Here is a 22,373-nt window from a genome sequence, read left to right on the forward strand (position 1 = left end):
AATGCAATAGTTTTCTTGCAACAACTAGTTCAGGCTGACTGCACAGTTTTATATGCGCTGATATCATCTGATATAGTACTGAAAAACATGGGAACTCCTCCTTCAGCCTTACTTCTTGTCTGAACAACAACAGTATATCCTTCCTGCTGGAGATAATCTCTATATGAAATATTTCTTCCTCCCATTTTTCTGATAGGAGCTGAAACTGATTTTGATCTCTGAACAGTTGGAAAAAATGGCATGCAGGAGACTGGGCAGAACAGAGACAATAGAACACAAACGTAAGCTGTGGTAAGTCAAAGTCACAATGTCAGTGTGTGTAAGAACATAGAATCACAGTTATTGAGCTAGACCCAGGGGCCCTCTACTCTCTTCTCCCTCCCCTTCACTTCTGCTTCTTCCTTTCTACAATTAAGGATTCATTTGTAAAATGAGTTGTGGGAAGTGGATGAGATTTTGAATCAGGGTATTTAACTGGGTTTCAAATCCCATGTTATTAATTATATCTGTGTGACCCTGTGTAGTTCATTCAATTTCAACCCTGTGCAGTTCATTCAATTTCTTTGGGCCTTAGTTTGCTGGGTAAGACCTCAAAAGTATTTCTAGCTCTAGTTTCTATGATCTCATATATCACCCACTTGGTTTGTAAGCAATGGGAAGGTAATAGGAAAGTATTATATTCTTATATTGATAAATTATTGATAAGATTGTATAAGTATATTGATAAGATACTGAAGTTGTTAGCTATCATAATGAAACTGAAATGAAACTCTATAATTAAAAAAAAAATCCATATAAAAATCTTTCTTAACTTACTAAAGGGATGACTCACCTTAAAGAAATTGCTTTCTTACTAAAGTAGGCCATAACTATGTTTTATTGGGGAAAGGTAATAAGCATTTATATAGCATCTACTATGTGCTAGGCAGTGTACTTAAGTCTTAATTATTTATAATATTTCCATATCTCAGTTGATCTTCACATTTTTTTTTTGGTTATTCCATTTTACAGTTGAAAAAACTTAGGAAGACAGAGGTTAAGTGACTTCCCAGGATCAAACAGTTGGTGTTTGAGGTGAAATTTGAACTCAGGTCTTCCTGACTCTAGTTGTGCTATCTGGCTGTCTAGAATGTTAAATGAACTTCTTGAAGGCAAGAACTACATATGTATAATGCAGATGCCAACAGCCATGATTTATAATGTTAAAGGCTTAGTCATTAAAATCCATTCACCTAATTTTATATTCTACTTCTGCTGCACCCATGATGATCACACCCTTCATTTGATCATCACCAACAAAATATCCCACTTTCATGTTTAAGAATGCTACAATTCCTTTTTATGATCATAACATTTTATCAGGCCATCACTTCCTAAGGTTTATGACCTCTAACCCTGTTCTTTTTCTTCCCTATGACCTCTAATCCTTCAAACTCCAGATCTTTTCTAGGCTATTACCTTTATTATACTCTCCATATTTTCTTAATGATCCAATGGTGAAGCAGCTGATTTCTATGTTATTCTCTATTCTTCAAGCTCTTTCTTCCTAATCCTGCTACCAACCATTTATCTGCTGCCAATCATTTATTGAAAAACTCTGATCTTGGGTTCCTCATGCCAGGATGATGATTACTCATCATGGATTATGCTGCCTCCTTGATTTCTATTAACATGTTGTGGAATGGAGCTGCAGAAAACCACAAAACCACTATATGTTATCTGTCCTCAACTGCAAAATACAATACCTACTTCCAGGTACTGCAAAAAAGCAATCCTACACCTTCTTCATTCATGAACCACCTCATCCACTATTCCAAATACAGCTATTCCAGACTTTTTCATTCTTTTTCAAGGTACCCACAACACTCTCTCTTCCATTCTCTTAGCTGTGAACTTTACTGGATACTTTGCCTCAAAATCTGAAGCTGTTTGCTCTTTCTCCTCTCATCCAAAATCACTCAGAACTCTTCCCTAACTCTTAATTCCTCATTGACTCTTAGGAAGAGGTAGTTTTCAGGATAATGCTCTCTCCCCCAACTCTTTTTTGCTGGATCTTTATCCAGATTATTCTCCATCACCCATGGGTGTTCCCCAGTGCTCTCCCCTGGCCTTTCCTCTTTTCTTCTTTTATTTTATCTCTTTTGATGACTACATTTGATGACTGGTCATTTGGTGACTCTTATTACCATATCTATGAAGATGATTCCCAGCTCTAATTTCCTGAGCTCCAATCCTACATCTCCAATTTAATAGTAGACATTTCTTATTGTCTATACCGTAGGCACGCCAATCTCAAGATGTTTAAAACAAAACTCATTATTTTTCCCCCCTATACTTAAGTTCTCTATTACTTAGAGAAATAACACTATTCTCCAAGTTAATGGGTTTAATGATCTGGCATCTCAACTCCTCACAGTAATTCATTTACATGGCTAATCTGTTGCTAAATTTTGCTTTGTGTGTAAAATTTCTCCTTTCTATACATACAGCTACCACCTTAGGTCAAGCACTTATCATCCCTCAACTAGACCATTTTAAAAGCTTTCTAATTCCATTCAAATGCCAAAGTGATTTTCCTAATGAATAGAAATATACTAGGAATAGTAACTATGTTACTCCCTGTTACCTAACCCTTCAAGAAACTGTGTGGCTCCCTATTATCTATGGGATCAATTATAAAATTTTCCTGGCTTCCTCTCTTCTGCTTCTCCCCTATTTATGATCCATCAATCTTGAAAGTTCATGGTACATAATCTCTTTGATTAGAATGTGAGATCTCTGGGGGCAGGTATTGCATTTTTCCCTTTCTTTGTATTCCCAGCACTAAGGACAGTATCTGGCCCATATTGCTGGTTTAATAAATGTTTGTTGAATATTTACTTATCCTTCTAACATGGATCAAAATATAATTTGGTTAAGGAAAATTAATTTGGTTCAAGAAGAATTCAAATCACATTTCTTGCTTCTGTTAGATCTGGCCAATGAATGATTATGCTTCTTATCAGGGAGGGATCTAGATTTGGTGGAAGAAGGTATTGAAGGATTGGAGTGAGACAGGGGGAAAGAGGAGAAACAATGAGTCACTGAGAAATAATATTTAGTAAGTATACAAAAAAGAAAAGAGAATCTTTGGATTCACAATGTCTGAGTCAGGATTTTTACCCATAGATCACTACTTAATTTTATATAGGCCTCAAGTCTGTTAATAAAACACTCACAAAAACATGAAAAACAGAATTCAAGATCTTTAATAAAAGTAATTCTGGATCAATGGGCCTACCTTATAGGCGATGCTGTTGAGCACTTTCATAGCCAAATCTGAAACATCTGGATATGGGTCAGCAGCCAGATGTAGTAGGACTCTCCAAATTTGTGTGTAAACACTATTGAAGGAAACTCCTAATTAAAAACAAACAAACAAAAAAGAAATGTTGGAATTAGATTACTTCTTGGTAGTTCCTTTTCTGATGTCTCTAGGGAAAGTAAATTTCTTGCAAAATGACAATATTGGAAAGAGTCAAGCAGTGACAAAAGATTTCAGTATTATGTTCTTGAATAGGGTTTGGGAATTAAGAAATCCCAAAGCAGCAAGACAGCATAGTGTGAAACTGGCTGATGCAATCTATTTGCTAAGCTTGTATTTGATTTCTTAAGGTTGAAAATTTAGGATTAAAAAGCAGAGAGAAAAAAGAAGAAATATCCTCATTTTATAAGATAGCTTAATTTTTCTGAGATTGATAATGACAGGAATAATAATTTTACTATATTTTATATATATCTCATCTGATAAGGGTAATTCCATGGATTAAAACATGCTCTTTAGATGTCATTATTTTGTATACCTCAATGCTTCAAATTTGTCCTTTACCCTTTCAAAACAACGAGCAGATTGTTTTCATGAAGAAGAAAGGAAAGAATAAGAAAGAAGACAATCTTCCCTAGGCTCCAATTTTTGGAGGCTGTGCCTTGGTGAACTTAGACTGTACCTTGGACAATAGATGTTTCTGAGGTTCTACCTGAAGACTTTTGGTTTGATAGGATCAGCAAGAACTGATACCTCTATGGGAAGAGATTTCAAAGATGCCCATTTATTTCTACTTCATGATGAAGCATAGGAATGAGATGTTGAACATTTCAATTTGTTAATTTAAAATGCATTTATTCTCTTTACTTAATCCAACTAGTGTTACAAAGTGTTATCAGAAAGGAAAAAAGGAGTAGAAGTCATGGTTACTGCCTTTAAGGTGGACCTGTTGGGAAAAAAAGAAACTCTGAGTTTTAATAGGCTAAGAGAGGAAAGGGCAATTCTAGGAAGGAGCAGCAATTTAAACAAAGAATGAAGCAGAAATGGATTTGGCCTTTTCACAGAATATTTACAGACCTATTCACATGATAAATTCATCTTGTTGGAGTAGACTGCAAGTTGGATTACAGTATGAGACAAAGTTGAGTAGACAAAATGTACCCTTTCTTCTGTAGCCCACTGCCTAACTTGGGAGATAAGCAATTTACCTGTTGAAATGAAGAGCTCTGGTTCATTACTAAAAAGTATATTAAAACGAAACTAAAAATGTGTGATATTAAATGGATAGCTAATTAGCAGAGTGCTAGTGAATCTTTCTGACATGTTTGGTAGATATTTAAATGTAATAAGTTTTTTAGCAGATGTTATCTTGAATGGATTCTACACCTGTTGTTCTCCAACTTTAGCCTATATTCAACAATTTGTAAACTCAACATTACCATCCTGTTTTCAATCTTACTATAATAATTTTTATGTACAAGGTAGGACAATAATGGACTGAGATTAAGTTTAAAAAGTAAGAATACCAGAATTTAAGCAGGCAAATTAATATTTTCTCTCTTCAAAGTAGACCTTGGAAACTATGCATTTATTTCAATCATTCTTCATTGATCAAAACATTTTTGGATTTTCTCTATTGCAATTATCATTAGAGTCTGAAGCAAATCCCTAATAGTGGGAAACTGTTGTCCTTTTAGGGTAGATTTTATGTTTGAAAATCATTATTTTGAAAGCAAATACAGAGACTAAGGTAAACAATTAAGCTGGATAATGACATTTGGGCCTCCTGGTCAATTACTATTATGAGGACAGATGTTTATATGTAGTATAAACTGTGTCACTAATATTCCCAGAGTTGATGTTTATTTAATCACTGAGAGGTTAAAACTCCCCCCCCCCCCAACAAATCCCAACATTCATTTTGAAGCTGACATACATTACTGTTTTAATTGGTTATATATCTTGCATTCAAATTTTCTCCCTAGTCTTATTATATAAGTATGTTAACTAAGCAAAATGCATTTTTTCCAGCACTATGATACATAAATATGTAAAATGCTTCAAAAGAATTAAACAAGAAACTTGGACGTTATTGAAGAAATATTGAAAAATTTCTCCCTAGAAATTAGAAGATATTAAGCTATATTGAAATTAATCAATTTGAATAAATCACTGCATCATTTACTTTCCACTAATCCTTTGATATAGTCTCAATTTGGGAGTAAAAGGTAGTTGGAAAAACAGGAAAAATATGTGGAAATATCATCATCCTGAAAGTTATCCAGCTCAAAGAATTTTCCTGAAAAAAGAGAAAAATAATCTGTCAAAACAGTTAAGAAACCATTGGAAAATCCTCTAAAATCCACCTTTCTCTCTTAGCAGGGGGTCTCTCAAGGTGTCTGGTTCTGTGATACAAGTTACATTAAAACCACCAGGAAACTGCTACATTGTGATTTCATTTAAGAAGGAAAGACAAATATAGGGAGGAGAGAATCTACTTCTTAGAATTACCTATTATAATATACAGAAAGGATGGGGTAGGTGAATTGGATTATACATGTATTAAGTATAGTAGTCAATCATCAAAAATAAAAATAAAACCAAAAGACTCAGTTATTTGATTCTTCTTCACTATAAGAACATAAAAATTATTTTTAAAGGATGTCTCAAACTCATTAGAAGTGTTGCTTTAGGTTTTACTCCCCTCTTTCTTTTCTTTCTTTTCCTTTTGATTGAAAATGAAAATGTGGTTTATAGTCCTGATTCAGTTCAGTGATGTATCTGAAGCAGCATATAGTAAGCCTGTATTGCTATGACAGTGAAAATGTTGTAAGGAACAGCTCACATGCTAACAATCGCAGTTTGACTTAACATAATAAATCCTCTGCTTTTAAAAACATGGGAGAGAGGGAAAGACTAAGAAATAGATAGGATTATAAGAGCAAGAAAAATGAGGGGTTTAAATTAGATGATCTCTATGATCCCTTCCAGTTTAGAAGTGTTCTATAACTGATGGTATATGTGAATAAGCAAATTTAAAATAAGCACTATCAATGGAAGTGAACAGTTTGAAAAGTGTACTAAAAAAATTGAGATGATGATGAGGGGAAAGACAGTATAGTTTTAGTGACCACTGGAAGACACTGACTTTTCTTGCAGAATATTCTGAGTTTTTTTTTTTTTTTTAAACTTTTTATTGACAGAACCCATGCCAGGGTAATTTTTTACAGCATTATCCCTTGCACTCACTTCTGTTCCAATTTTTCCCCTCCCTCCCTCCACCCCCTCCCCAAGATGGCAAGCAGTCCTTTACATGTTAAATAGATTACAGTATATCCTAGATACAATATATGTGTGCAGAACTGAACAGTTTTCTTGTTGCACAGGGAGAATTGAATTCAGAAGGTATAAATAACCTGGGAAGAAAAACAAAAATGCAAGCAGTTTACATTCATTTCCCTGTGTTCTTTCTTTGGGTGTAGCTGCTTCTGTCCATCCTTGATCAATTGAAACTGAAGTAGCTCTCTTTATCGAAGAGATCCACTTCCATCAGAATACATCCTCAAACAGTATCATTGTTGAGGTATATAATGATCTCCTGGTTCTGCTCATTTCACTTAGCATCAGTTCATGTAAGTCTCGCCAGTCCTCTCTGTATTCATCCTGCTGCTGACTTTCTTTATTATGGAAAAACTCATAATTCAATTCAATTGAAATAATTAGCACAAAACAGAAAATTTTGATTTTTAAATCACTTTCCCTGACTACAGTGATGGGCACAGCTGTTCATTATGATAAGATATAAATGAGGAAAATGAAAAGGAACTAGTATCTAATCCTTTTTTTTTTTTTTTTTGCTGCAACATTCTCACTCCCTGGGTCACTTATAGCAACTATCATGAATTAAAATATGGTGTTTCCAAAAACAGACATAATTCATATCACACACATCAGAGCAGCAGCAACACAGATTGGGAGCTAGACATAACTAACTCTAGTCTTTCCTAAGTGGTAGGAATTCTTAAATGCTGCCTTGCACACACACACACACAAAAATCCAACAACCAGGATACAAGGATGGATATGAGCTGCTAGATGTTAAGAAAGGGCTTTGGTATCTGGAAGTAGTTGAAACCCCTAAGTGACCTGAAAGTTCTGAAAACATTTCCATGTTTAAAGTGATACAAGATCCATCAGATGGTTTTTAGGATTATGCTTGAGAGCTTTGGTCAGAAGTGTTTCAGTCAGCTGATCTGGAACTATTTATCACCAGAGAATTCAGGGAAGTGCAAGGGGGCTGTCCATTATTTTTCTGAAAAACAGATGATTCAGATTCAACTGTTGATAGACATCTACAAATTTATTTGGGAAGAAATATAGTACAGTAGAATGAAGGTGGGGTTGTGCAAGAATCTCAGTTCAAAACCCATTCTATCACTTTTAGGGCAAGTCATAGTTCCTATTTAGGCATCAGTTTCTTAATTTATAAAATGAGGAGTATGTATTAGGTGACCTCTAAATGACTTTTTTAGTTGTAAATCATTAATCCTAAGTGAAGGGTTTTTCAATTCCTCAAAAGAATTAGCAATAGCTATTTCCCTTTGAGATTATGGTCCTTAAATTGACATTTTTCTCTGCTTCCATGAGGTAATCAGAGTGATAAGGTATTCTTTCTCCCACCTCAAATTCATATTATAGAAAGCTGTAGGATCTGGCTCTGGCTCATGGCATTTGTGTTACCATTTCCTAGTTCCTGGATTTTAGGGAATATATGACTTGCTTCCTCCTCTTCATAGGGTAGTACAAACTTTATTCCCAAACTAGTTCTTTTATCAGGAAGAGATGATGTCTGACAGTTTATATTCTCTTACTATTCGCTACCTGCTGGGAACTACTGTCCCTTTTCAATACATGGAAGAATTAAATTGTTCACATGGGGAATAGAATGTCTTCTATTCTCTCTAATCACAGACAGCCAACGTGCCTCACATAATCTTTTCAGCAAAGATCTTCAGTCTCACAATGACATGCTTAATGATGGCCTTTAATCATGGATTTTTGCTATAAAAACATAATTAATCTTGTGGCATAGGAAAACAATGTTGTTCATTTTCTCAGTACTTTTTTCCGACATGAAGAGATCAGATTAATGGGTTGTAAAACCTTCCCTTCAAATATTCTTCAGTTCCTTCTATAGAAGTACTGGTTATATTCCTCCTTAGTGAACAAGCATTCCCTTCTAGAGGCTAGAAACCAACATCTTTTATAACTGGAGCAAAATAAGCCAGTAATTTAAAAAGCACAATTATAGGACCTCTAGAATTATAGAATGGTTTGGCATTAACATAGCTTAGGGTCTTTTCTTTAAAAAAAAAAAAAAGTACCCATGGAAGTTTGAAAAGGAAAAAAAAAAAGGAACAGTGCTATCACTATGGTTTCAAATATTCATTCATGTTAAAATAAGACAAGACACCCAGCAAGTAGAAAACTGAAAGAAGGCTGACTTGGGGTAGCATAAAATATTTAAGGAAAAGGATTCCATCTGCAGGTGGTAACTATGGAGATTTAAAAAGAAAGCTTTTTATTATAATTATTATTGTTCAAGAGTAAGATTACAGATAAGGGAGTGCTAGAATTTCCTTGCTCTTTTACAAAGATAGAAGGAAAGGATATGAATGGTGGCAGGAAGTATGGGAAATGGTGGGTATTTAAACATGATTCCTTATAGAATCTCCAAAAGATCATGCTCCTACAAACACTATTCAAAAATCAATCTGATGTAGTTATAATTTTAGAGTTCTTTTACAAAGTCCTTCTAGGGGAAAATACTTGTAGTAGCAAATTAAATCCAATGGCTTATTCTAACTAGTCTATTGTAAAATATGTTTAAATAAATGTGCCATTTAAAATGGCATTAGATTCAGTACAAAGTCATTTCATTTCATCCTACTTCTATCCCATTATTTCTTGGACCATCTATTTCTGGACAAGGATTTTTATTTATGAACAGTATATTTAACTGTTTTTAATACTGTCATTCATTAAACAAATCCCCAGAAGTGGAATTAAAGTGATTTGTTAGCATCCATTAGGGAAAGGTGAGGAATCATTACCAATAAACATTTACTGAGCACTTGTTAATGAAAGGCATTGTGCTAGTCAATTGAGCCTACACTGAAATATAAAATAGAGACCCTTCTCTTCATGAGCCTGAAATATAATTTGACCAAACAAAAACCAACAGACAACATATGCTCAATGTTAAATGACTGACAGTAAGTAATAAATCATTTCAGAGGAGAGAACACAGTGGATTGGTCAGCCAAAAAAAAAAACAAAAAAAAACAACAACTTCACAAAAGAAGCAGGAATTGAGGTGGACCTTGAAGGATAAATAAGAGGGGAAGAGGATTTTACAGAGAAAGAAAAATGACATGGGTTCACCAGACAAAGAGTAGGCTTAGTTTCATTGTAACATTAAGACTATCTAAGAGAGTATGGATAGATAAAATTGCAGGGAACCAGAATGTGAAAGGTCTTAAATGCCAAACTAAAAGCATTAGGTTATGAGTAGTAGTGAGCCACTGAAGTTTTTGGTGCAGGGAAGTGATGTACAGAGTTGTATGGGAGGAGGATTAATCTGGTAGTGTTGTATAGGAGGGATTTTGGGAGGGGGTGGTAGTGATTAGAGGTAAGGAACTAGTTGCTAGATCAATGTGAAGTGATAAGGGGTTGAATGAAACATTAGGAATTAAAAGCATCACTTAGAACTGAAGCATCAATGTAGAATGTGGGGAATGGGTATTGAAAATGAGGGAGAAGAGGTTAAAAAAAAAAACACAGAGACTGATAGGCGCACAGCTTAGTGAACAGAGAATGTTGCTACTAATAGTAATAAGAAGCTTACCATGAGGAACTTGCTTTGTTGATGGCTGAGGGAAAGGGTATGTAGGGAAAGAAGAAATGATAAGTTTGATGGGATGTTCTAGGGCTACCAAGATTTTGAAAATCTTTCTTAGCACATTCAGTGAACTAAGCTAAGGAGATTGCTATTTTTTGGTTGAAATGAAAAAAAAAAAAGACTTTAAACAAGCAAATGGTGAAGGTAATGGAATTCTCTCTAGGTTATGAATTTTAAACACTTACATAAGCACTGTCATTTACAGGTAGATATGAGCTCTATCTGATTGAATATGAATGAGGCGAGCTTTGGAGAGTAGCTACTTTGTTTTCTTAAGTTTCCTTTCCTTACCTCTACTATATTTTGGGACATTTCCTACCAACTGTTCTAAAGCTTGTCAGAACCATAGATAAAAGAGTAGTTTTCTCCAGCACAAATGTTCAAAGAATCATATTCAGTGAGGAAGAAATGATCAGAGGTTTGAATCTTAGAAAAGGGAGGAAAAAGTAAGGAAGGGCTGGGGAAAAATAAGTAGTGTTGTAACTTACTTAGGCAATGAGTGATTAAACTCTAACCTCTCTAGCTTGGTTGTATGATCCTAATTTCAAAAGCAAAGATAAACATTTTGTTTTTGAATCATTAGGGATAAACATTAGGGAGAAACCCTAAAAAAAAAAATAGGGTTTTATTTACATTTTGGTCTTATTCCTCTATTTCTGTTCATCCTATAAGCTCTTTTCCACCTGAAATGTTACTGGCTAAACAAATCTCCAATGTGTGCAATACATACAAAAGCACATCATTCCAGAAGATTAGTATCTTCAAACTACACAAGAGACTTCAACTTACAGTAATCCTCAATCTCTGTAGTTTCTACAGGAGAAAATCATATCTTTCTGAGCCGTGATTGTTTCTTTTCTATGAGTAAAGTCATTTGGTAGAGGTTTATAAATTAGCTCTAATGACATGGATTCAGAACAGGTCAGGATTGGATAGTATTTCTTACAGGGTGCTTAGGAAATCAATGCATATGCAGTAATAAGTATCAGAATTCCTCCCCCCTCATCCCCCAAAGAAAACAGTTTGGGAATAACGAATGTAATAAGATTTGCTACTATGTATTTGAAACAGATTGGATTGAAATCTTATAGGTTAGATTTTTTTCATTAAATACTTACATAAATTTGCATGGAGATTCAGCTGAAAAACTTATCAGTACAGATGAATAAGTTTTAAAATCTGAATTGGAAAACAAAGGATGGAAAATAGTATTCCAATCTTCCTTTTTTAGCAGGGAGTTTAATTTACTGATCAAAAGCTGACAGAAGGCAGAATACTTCAAGAAATATTTCCAAATAAATGTTCACAGGCTGACACCTAGATAAGGAGGGCCCTAGTGGCTAAAAAATTGTGACTCAAAAAAAATTTTTTTAAACTAATGGCTGTATCTAGGAAAGCTGTTAAATTGTCTTAGAAAAATTTTCACCTTTTCATTTTATATATGCAGAAACAGAATGATCTTTGGATTATTTGTTAATGATCATAGAATGAGACAATAGCCAGGACAGTCATAGGATCTCTCAGTAAACCAGGCAACTCTTTGATACTCACTGTTATTGAACAGATGTCAATCTTTTCTGGTAATGAGAATTTCCAAATATCATTATGCCCAAAGGGCTATCAAACTGTGCATATCCTTTGATCCAGCAGTGTCTCTACTGGGTCTCTATCTCAAATAGCTCATAAAAAAGGAAAAAGGACCCACGTATGCAACTGAATGAATGCCCATCAGTTAGGGAATGGCTAAATAATCTATAGTATATGAATATAATGGAATATTATTGTTTTATAAGAAATGATGAGAAGGCTGATTTCTTTTTTATAATTTTTTTCTGGTCATACATGTATATTAACTTTTTAAATACACATTTCCTTATGAATTGTGTTGGGAGAAAAAAATCAGAACAAAAGGGAAAACCATAAGACAGGAAAAAAAACAAAACAGAAAAAAGAAGTGAACATAAGATTTGTTGATTTACACTCAATCTTCATAGTTCTCTTTCTGGATGTAGATGGCATTTTTTATCCAAAATTTATTGGGGTGCCCTTGGATTACTAATCCACTGAGAAGAACCAAGAGCTAATTATTGCACAATCGTGTTGGTACAATGTATTCCTGGTTCTGCTTGTTTTGCTTAGCATCAGTCTGTGTAAATCTTTCCAGGCCTTTCTAAAACCAGCTTGTTCATCATTTTTTATAGAACAATAATATTCCATTATTTTCATATACCATAACTTATTCATCTATTCCCCAAATGATGGGCATCTCCTCATTTTCCAATTCATTGCCACCACAAAGAGAGCTGCTACAAACATTTTTGCATATGTGGATCTTTTCCCCTCTTTTATGATTTCCTTGGGATACAGACCCAATAGTGGTACTGTTAGGTCAAAGGGTTTTATAACAGTTTTATAACCCTTTGGGCATAGTTCCAAAAATAGTTCTCTAGAATGGTTGGATCATTTCACAATTCCATTAACAATGCATTAATGTTCCAGTTTTCCCATATCCCTTCCAACATTATCTTTTCCTGTCATCTTAGTCAAATTGAGAGGTGTGAGATGGTACTTCAGAATTATTTCAATTTGTGTTCCTCTAATCAATAGTGATTTAGAGAATTTTTTCATGACTATTAGACGGCTTTAATTTCATCATCTGAAAATTGTCTGTTCATATCCTTTGATCATTTATCAACTGGGGAATAACTTGTATTTTTACAAATTTGACACAGTTCTTCATATATTTCAGAAATGAGGCCTTTATTAAAAACACTAGCTGTAAATTCCCCTCCCCCCATCTCTGTACTTCCCTTTTAATCTTGTTTGCATTGGTTTTGTTTGTGCAAAACCTTTTTAATTTAATGTAATCAAAGTTGTTCATTTTTCATTCAAAATGTTCTCTAGTTCTTCTTTGGTCATAAATTCCTCCCTTCTCTAGATATCTGACAGTTAAACTGTTCTTGATTTCTGAAAAGCCTAGAAAGACTTACAAAACTGATACTAAGTGAAATGAGTAGAACCACAAGAACGTTGTACACAGCAACAAGATTATGTGATGATCAACTGGGATGGACTTGGCTCTTTTCAAAAAATGAGGTAATTCAAAGTAATTCCAATACACTTGTGATGGAAAAAGTTATCTGCACCCAGAGAGAGAACTATGGAGACCAAATGTGGATCAAAGAATATTATTTTCACTTTTTGCTGTTGTTTGCTTGCTTATTTTTTCTTTTTCATGGTTTTTCCCCCCCTTTTGATCTGATTTTTATTTTTTGCATAGCATGATGAATACGGAGATAGGTTTAAAAGAATTGCATATGTTTAACTTATAGTGTATTGCTTGCTGTCTGGGAGAGGGAGGAAGAAGGGAAAACGTTTGAAACACAAGGTTTTGCAGAGGTGAATGTTAAAAACTATTTTTTCATGTATTTGGAAAAATAAAAAGCTATAAGAGAGAGAGAGAGAGAAAATATGAATGTTTCTGATATCATGGAAATTAAAGGTCTGGAAGCTCACATCACCTTTACAAAAAAGGCTAGAAATTAAGTCTAGTGTTTAAGATCAGGGAATTTAACTTATTATGCCAAGAAGAGTCAAAGATTCAATCTTTTAGGTTTTAGGGAGAGGAAGGATTATTTGTATGAAGCAATCAATGGTAGCAGAATGGCAAATCAACAACAGACTAGACTTGAGTTGAGGAAACTGCAGTTTGTGTCCTGACTCAGACATTAACTGTGTGACTTTGATTATATTAATAGGTTTAAAGAATTTTAAACTGGGAAGAACTTGAGAAATAATCTAGTATTACTCAAGTTCTGACTCTCTTTTCCAATTAAGCCAAAAGCTGACCTTTTGTATAAATGGACTTTAACCTCAGTGAAAAGCCTGACTATGACCTATAACTAGGAATTTCTGGATAGGAAAGCATTATGATGTAGATTTACAAAACACAGTTCTCTAATTTTTTTAAAAAATACAAATGGTATTCAATATACATTATGTATTAGAAAAGGTTTTTAGTGGGCTAGAAAAGTTATGTATATGCATAAAATATATGACAAATGGTCATTCAACATTTGCTAGCAGACCTCCAATGAGGAAGACACCTTTGGAGGCAGTCCAAATCTCTCTTGGACAGCTCTAATGCTTAGACTCAATTGACCAGAAATTTATGAATTTTTCATTTTTTTCAGGGATAATATTTTTGTCTTTGACTTTATTTCTTTTCAAGCAATATTAGTAAATGTTTTGATTGATGTTGAATTGTTCATTTTGATCTTTGTATTCCTTGATCTCCTTGTATCTTTACTTTTTGACTTTTGATTTCAAAGAATCAATAATTTCTGTCATGGTTTTGTATTCTGTATTCATTTCTGCATTTTTTTTTCTTTATATTGCCTTTAATTGGACATTATAGCATTTTCTACTAAGAGAAGTATCTATGGGCTAGATACTGATATCTTCTTTCAATTTCTTACTATAGATTCTCAATAGTTCTTTCAAGTTGCTTCTGCCATGGTAGTGTTTAACATCTTTCCTAAGGAGTATTACTTTAATAGCGCCATTTTTTCCCCCCCTATAGTTCTCCACAGCAATGGCTCTATATAGACTATTATGTGAAGGACCTGAAATGTTTTAATGCTTTCTGTCAAGTACTGTGCCAGAAAGTGTTTGTTCATGATGATAAGAACAGATACCAACTTAAAAAAACAAACAAACACTATTTTGGTAAAAATCAGTTGTCTATATCCATTTCCTTTGCAAAATCATTGGAAATAGTGTTGGTCTTTTGATCATGAACTTTATTATTAGGTATAATTTCTGGAGTTTGAATTAATGGAAAATTTTGTATAACTTCAGTGTCTTCATCTTCTCCTTCTTCAGATTTTAGATTCTCTTATTGTTATCTCTCATTCTGTTTAAGCTAGTTTTAGGGATAAAATTATTTCTTATGAGTGATTTGTCCTGGTCAGTAAAATGCTTCTGTGACTTGAAGCTTAGAGGACGGTGGATAAAAAGCAAGTTTGAAGACTTTGCCTACAATTGACGAAATGTATTTTCATTTTGATATGATATAGTTGTATCACATAATAATAAGTCTATTTCATGTATAAATGATTTTACTTTAATGATTAGAGTCATCAGAATCAAACCATTTCTAGCAGGTGGGGTATTGATGTTTCTGATTTGTTCCACTCTATCTTCAGTTCTAGTGGTATCAGAACATAAAAGAGCATTACTTGCTTTAGAATCTATTGTTTTAATCTGATCATCCTGACCATTTTGAGTAGGGCCAGCCTATGCCACCTGATCTATTTTTTGGACTCATAGAAGTAATTTCATCACATATCGAATGGTATGCTAACCTAGTTGATAATATCACTATGACCTAAATGGTCAGAATTTTAGAAATTAATTTAATAATTTAGAATTTATTGTCACAGCTGTAGGGCATATAGAGTTCTTAATGGAAATCATGCTGGCTAATAATACTTTTTTGACCATTGAACTTCCTTATAATCCTTTACAAATTGGATGATGGGTTATAATTTGAGGGGGTTGTCCATTTTATTATCTTTCTCTCATTTTTAATGGGTTCAGATAGATATAGTTCTAATTCAAGGAGCTTGCAGGAAATATTAAAATAACCAGCTATTTTAAGATGTGAGTTGATCTTCTGAAGGTTTGCTGAAAGCACGCACACACACACACACACACACACACACACAGACACACACACACACACACAATGATACTAGCTATACACTGGACAACATACATTATTTCTCTTCTTCTTTTCACCTGAATTTGATTTCCTTGTGTAAGTCTCTATATTTTGAAGCTTAGAGCTATTGAGTATATGATATAATGACAACTTTTAACAACATTATTCTTATCATGTGTTACAGAATTTCTATCATTACATTAAATAATCTGAATTCCTCTAAAAAAGTATGAACCTTCTCTTCTTAAGCTTCTCACATTCTCTCCTTTTCCCACTCTTTGAGCTGAGAACCATATTTCTGAGTTGAAAAAAACGAAGCCATAAAACATGGCTGCCCTTTCCCCCTTTTCTCTATCAAAATTCTATACTCCACACTCTCCTCTTTTTTTCTAATCTCTTGACTGTGAGGTAGTACTTTGCTAATATCAAATCTTTTACATATATCCTCGATCACATGTCCTCTTAATTGCTCTATAAGACTGAAATCTTCTATTTTAACTTCTCATGTCTTAGTTCCTTCCTTAATATTTTCAAATATGCCTATCTCTTCCATCTTTAAAAACCTTCACTAGACTCTATGATTCCCTCAAGACACTGTCCTGCATCTCACTTTTCTTTCTCTGACAAACTTTTAGAAAACCCCCAAAGTATTAATATTTACTTCCTCTCACATCTCAGTTCTTTGTAATTTGTCTATCATATCACTCAACTAAAAATTCTTCTCTAAAAGTTACATGTGAGCTCTAAATTGCAAGCTCTGACAATTTTTTCTTGGTCCTCATCTTTCTCCACCTGTTGTTACATTTGATACAGTTGACTAGCCTTTCCTCCTGAATGTTCTCTTCTCTCAATGTCTCACAATGCCACTCTTTCCTACCTGTCTAATTTCTCCGAAAGCTCTTTTTGTTGGCTCATTATCTATATAATACAATTTTTAATTGTGTCTGTTTTCTAAGGCTCTGTCCTGGTCCCTTTTCCTTTCTCTGTCACTCACTCACTCTTGGTGTAGTTATTACCATGGATTACAATGGATTTTAATGATCACTTCTATTAAGATGATTGTAGGATAACTAGGTGGCACAGTGGAAAGAATGCTAGGCCTGGAGTTAGGATGAGCTGGTTCAAATCCAGATTCAGACATTTACTTAGCTTTGTAATGCTGGGCAAATCAGTTGATCCTGTTTGCCTCAGTTTTCTCATCTGTAAAAAAAAAAGTTAGTCAACCAGTCCAGTATCTTTACCAAAAAAACTTTTATGAAGAGTTGGACACAACTGAAAAACAACAACCAATCTACACAGGTGACTCATATATCTATATAGAGATACTGACTCTTTAGTATTGTATCAGCATGTGTATTGGACTCAAAATCAATATAACCAAAACAGAATTAATATTCTCCCCCTAAAACCACTTCTTTGGGGAAGGCAACATTATTCTTTTAGTCTCTCAGGTTTATGATCTTGGCTTTGTCCTCAAATCTCTTTCCCTCAGTCAACATATCTAATTGGTTGCTAAAATCTCTTGTGCCTGACCCCTTCTCTGAACTCAGAGCAGTGAACATTGTTCTTCAGACCCTAATTACCTTTCATCTATATCAGTGGTTCTCAGCAGGATGACCTCTTTATACTCTGAGTTCTCCTCAAAGAGCTTTTGATTATGTGGACTAAATCTAACACTATTTACCATACTAACATCATTATGAAATGAATTAGCATAATTATGAAAATAGTTTTTGCTTTATAGACCCACTCTATCCAAAAGAATATGGGTGCCCAGATCACATATTAGGAACTGCTGACCTAGATTATGACAATGGGCTCCTAATTAATCTTCTCATCTCATCTTTCCCTATTGCAGGCCACTCTCTCAACAAAGCTATAGGAATGATTTTTTAAAAAATACAGATCTGTGTATAAAACTTCGTAACTTAAGGTTCTCCCTATAGATTTTAGTATAATAATAGAATCACAAAATTTGAGAGATGGAAGGGATTTTAGTGGCTATCTAGTACAGTCCAAAGAAGATGGAATCCCCACTGTAACATACTTGACAAGTAGTCATCCAGTCTCTGTCTGAAGACTTCCAAGGAGGGGGAATTCATCACCTATACAGGAATGCCATTCCACTTTTGGACAATAATAATTGTTTAGATGTTTTTTCTTCCCCAAACCCTAAATTGGACTCTTTATAGCATTAGATCCATTGCTCCAATTTCTTCCCAAACAAAAACAATTCCAGTAACTTGTTTACATGATATTACTTAAGAGATATCATGTCCATTCCAAATCTTTTTTTCACTAGGCTAACCACTTCTCATGTAATGGACTCAAGGCCCTTCATTAATCTGGTTTTTGTCCTCTGGACTCCCTAGCTTACCAATACTCTTAAGCCACAGTAGCCATAACTGAACACAAAACTCCAAAGCTCTAACAAGGACAGAATACATTAAGATTATCACCTCCCTATGCCTGGAAGTCAAGTCCCTCCTAATAATCTGCTGTTTTGGGCTGTCGTATCACACTGCTAACTCATGTTGAGCTTGTGATCTACTAAAAGCCCAAGATCCTTTTCAGAACAATTGCTGTAGACGCATGTATCCCTTAGACTGTACTTGTGAAATTGATTTTTTTGTGCCTAAGTGCAAGACTACATGATTTCCTATTGAATTTCATCTTATTAGATTCAGCTTGATGACGGAGCCTGTCAAGAGCTGACTTATTTAGCACAAAAGCTTATTCCTTTCACTTAAAATAAATTTCTCTGTTTAGTCTTTACAACCTTCATAATCTAATCTCACTCCAACTTAACTTGTGCATCTTATTATGTTTTATTCCCCCTTTGATATTCTGACACCCCTTGGAAGATTGGTCTTTTTTTCCATTTCTAGGACAGGACATATCTCATTTCTTTAGGGTTGCCTCCCATGCCTCTTCTTCCTATTCTCTGCCTCCTGGTTTGTCTTGTTCAATTCAAAAGAACAAAATTCTACCTTTTACAGGATACCTTTCTTTTGTCTCTTTAATGTTAGTGATTAACCTTTGAGATAAACTCAAATTTATCCTGTGCATATCTTAATTGTTTAAGTTGTTTGCAGGTCATTTCTCCATTAGACTGTGAGCATCTTGAGGACTGAGATTGTTTTAGCTTTTTAAATTTTTTTTGTATCCTCAGTGTTTAACACAGTGCCTAGCAGATGATGAATAAATGAATGTGATTGAAATGACATCTAAATGAGAATGTTTTCTTCTGGATTGCATATATAATAATAGAATTCTTAGAGGCAATTATTTTGAACACAATAAAATTTAGCATTTCAAAAATTCTCAATCAGAGCATCAAGGATAGGAAAAAAGTCAATCTAACCTTTGTAACTTTTATCTGGAAGATGGAAGATTTCAGTATACTTTTACAAATTAAATTCTTACATATCCATCTATCCTGGTCATCCTTGAAATTATATGCTCAACTATAAATGTAAGAAAGCAGGTAGGAAAGCATCTTTACAAAAAAAGGGGTTAAAGTATATATGGGAAAAGTATAAAGAGAAAAAATACAGGGTATTTAAGGAGAGGGCAATGAAGTATATTGTCCATTTCAATTCCTGATTACTTCCACATAATGCTTGTTCATTTCTCCAAAATGAGAGAATTTGAGGAACTGATCTATTCAGTTGGTAAACTGTCTAATGTGGAAGTGCTGTGGAAAAGTTTGGTTTTGCTCTACAGGGAGTATCTTCATAGTAATAAGAAAGCACAAAGAATTAAGTTGGAGAAGAGTTACAGAATCACGAATTTCTGAGATGTAAGGGCTCTCAAGAGAAGAAAGCAAACACACAGCTTACCTATAAGTGAGTTTAGTGAGGAGTAAGAGCTGACTCTTCTCATCTTATCGATTGTCTCGAATGAAAGGATGTATTCTTCGTTTTCAGGGCTGCCCAGGGTGCTGCTAGCACTGCTACTGGTGCTGAGATTGCCTGGAGAAAATGCAACAGAGCTTCCAGCTGTTCAAAAGCGAGGCAGGAGAGAAGGAGAAAAAGTTAAGTTTTATTCTCTAGTAGCCAGACACTTGGTCTTACTCAATTGCATGCTTTTAAAATATATAACTCATCTAAAAGAGGGAAAACATGCATACATACATACATACATACACACGCGTGCAGAAACATACAAGCAGAGGTTATGCTTCTTTTGAAAAGAAATGTACTCCTAATAAATATTGTATATACTTAATGTCTACTAATTATAAGTTAGAAGGTATGGATTATCCACTGGTGGTTAAAATGTGTCATCAAGTTGGATTTGTTTGCTGGCTGTATACGCAGATCATCCTAGAAGTTAACTATAATTACTCTGGAAAAAACGTATAGTCAATAACTGCTAGTAAGATACTGTATATGTGAGCAGTTGGCCAATAATAACAGCAAGTGGCATTTCGTGTCATATGTATACCAGTAGAGAAGATAAATATGAGGGGCTATATATAGAAAATATAATAATGATAAACCCCTTTTCTACATAGAAAATTATATTATCTTACATTCTTCTGTCAAGCTCAGATTCTGCAAAGACTTGTTCAAACTTCTTGCTGTGGTAACTGCTCTAATATTTCCATAGGAGCTGACTGAACGAAGTCTAGGTGTACATGGACCATCTCGCACAGGTGTCAAACTTCCCCCCTCTAGTTAGAAAAAAGAAAAAAAAAACATACGAGAGAAAAAAGTGTAAATTGCAGACTTAAACACAGTGAAGTAACGTTTTCCAACTTGTGAATTAGGGGGCGACAATTGTAAAAACAAATGATTTCTGAAGCAAAAGGTCAAACAAAACAAAACAAATGGCTATCAATGCTAGATTCCAGTGTTGGAAATCAGGTATTTCCTGATGTAGTTTAACAAAGCAAAAAAGCTCAATGATCAAGATAAAAATGGAACAAAATGAGAAGACAAATTTTGTAGCTCAGAGAGATGTATATTATTTTACTCTAATGAGAGTTGGTCATAATTATTTCTGGAATGGATGACCTCTAAGAAAACAGTATATGATAGGAATGCTATTAATAATGCAGGTAATGGTTCATTTCCTTCTGACTCACTTCTTCAACTGTGACTCAGCAAGGCATATAACCCTGGTATTCTGGTGGGCTTTCAAGTTTTGCTAGTTGTAATCTGCCTCTTTAAATTTCACTGTCTGTTTTCACTAGACAAGTTTATTTGTCTTCTAATTCCCAGAGTTACTAAATGCAATTGTACTGGTATAAACAGCTGGTCATCTTCACGAGAGTTGGATTTTAGAAGCAAAGAAAGTTCTACCTTTCCTTTGAGTTTCTTTTAGGAATGAAATGTAAATGTTAAAGATGACTACAATTTGCAGTTAAAAGGACAAATAGAGGAAAAAGATAGCTTTCTAACATGATTCACAGTTACAGACAAAGGAATGATTAAATCACTCATCACAGGGAAAGTTCAATTTTCTCTTCCTCAAGTTCCTGTTGTGGCAGTTGTTATCCTTAGAGATTTTTCAACATATGCAATTTCCAAAATGACATTAAATAAGGAAAAAAAAAGCAGGTCAGTGGCAATTCCTTTTTCTTCCCTAACTGAAGCCAAACACAGAGAACAAGGGAAAAAAAGAAAATAGCATATGGAACAGTTGGTGAATACTCAAAGTGAGACAAATAATCCAAAAGCCTGTGAACACACCATTCTCTCGAAGGAGGGGTTAGGAAAATTAAAAAACCCACAAAGAGGTAGCTTTTTTGGAAACTAGCCTTACTGTTTCAGAATAACCATTATTCTGGGTAGGACAGAATTTTTCCAGAGTTATAAAAAGATATACCTGTGGCAGCTGGAGAAGGCAGAGGGTAGTTCTTTTCTTCTTCAATAAATTGCAAGGCTACTGTGCAGAAATTACTCTCATACTGAACCACAAGATGACTCAGAGCTACCACCAGTTCCTGAAGAGAGGGAGAGGGAAAAAATAACACTTATCTGTAGCTAAAATGATTGGCTTGCAAAAAACTCCCATTGTGGAACACCAACCTAATTTAGCCAATAGACTAGGCTAGCTTCTTGACCTTAAGAAGCTGAGGAAGTACCTAGAAACAAAATTAAGATTAATACAAAATTCAGTTTGCAGTTGAAAAAAATAAGACTCAGCCTTTACATTGGAAACAACTCTGTTACATCTTGCAATAGTTGTCATGAAAAGGAATATCTGAAAACCAGAATATTATTGAGATAATGTAGTTGTTTCCACAGAAAAAATCTCCATTGAGAGACAATGGCATCATGTCCAATTTAGAGCTCACCTATTAGTAGCAGGATATGATTAGCAAATTCTAAATGGAAATATTAATGAGTTATATACATGCGGAGAAGAAAAGG

The 22,373-nt window shown here is 34.3% G+C and overlaps 1 protein-coding gene across 3 annotated transcripts in view; it reads right to left on the bottom strand.

Annotated features, from left to right (window-relative positions):
* The window catches only part of RPTOR (regulatory associated protein of MTOR complex 1), a 551,396-nt gene that overhangs the window by 120,763 nt on the left and 408,260 nt on the right, over positions 1–22,373 (bottom strand). For 2 of the 3 annotated variants that reach the window (XM_051995400.1, XM_051995399.1), the window contains exons 18-21: positions 21,826–21,943; positions 20,528–20,668; positions 19,833–19,991; positions 3,281–3,399 (exon numbers count right to left, since the gene is read on the bottom strand). In XM_051995400.1, coding sequence (XP_051851360.1) covers positions 3,281–3,399; positions 19,833–19,991; positions 20,528–20,668; positions 21,826–21,943 — 537 coding nt within the window. The remainder of the gene's footprint in view (positions 1–3,280; positions 3,400–19,832; positions 19,992–20,527; positions 20,669–21,825; positions 21,944–22,373) is intronic. The other variant, XM_051995401.1, reaches the window with a different exon arrangement.

Source organism: Antechinus flavipes, chromosome 4 (genome assembly GCF_016432865.1).
Source record: "Antechinus flavipes isolate AdamAnt ecotype Samford, QLD, Australia chromosome 4, AdamAnt_v2, whole genome shotgun sequence".
Classification (NCBI taxonomy): domain Eukaryota; kingdom Metazoa; phylum Chordata; class Mammalia; order Dasyuromorphia; family Dasyuridae; genus Antechinus; species Antechinus flavipes.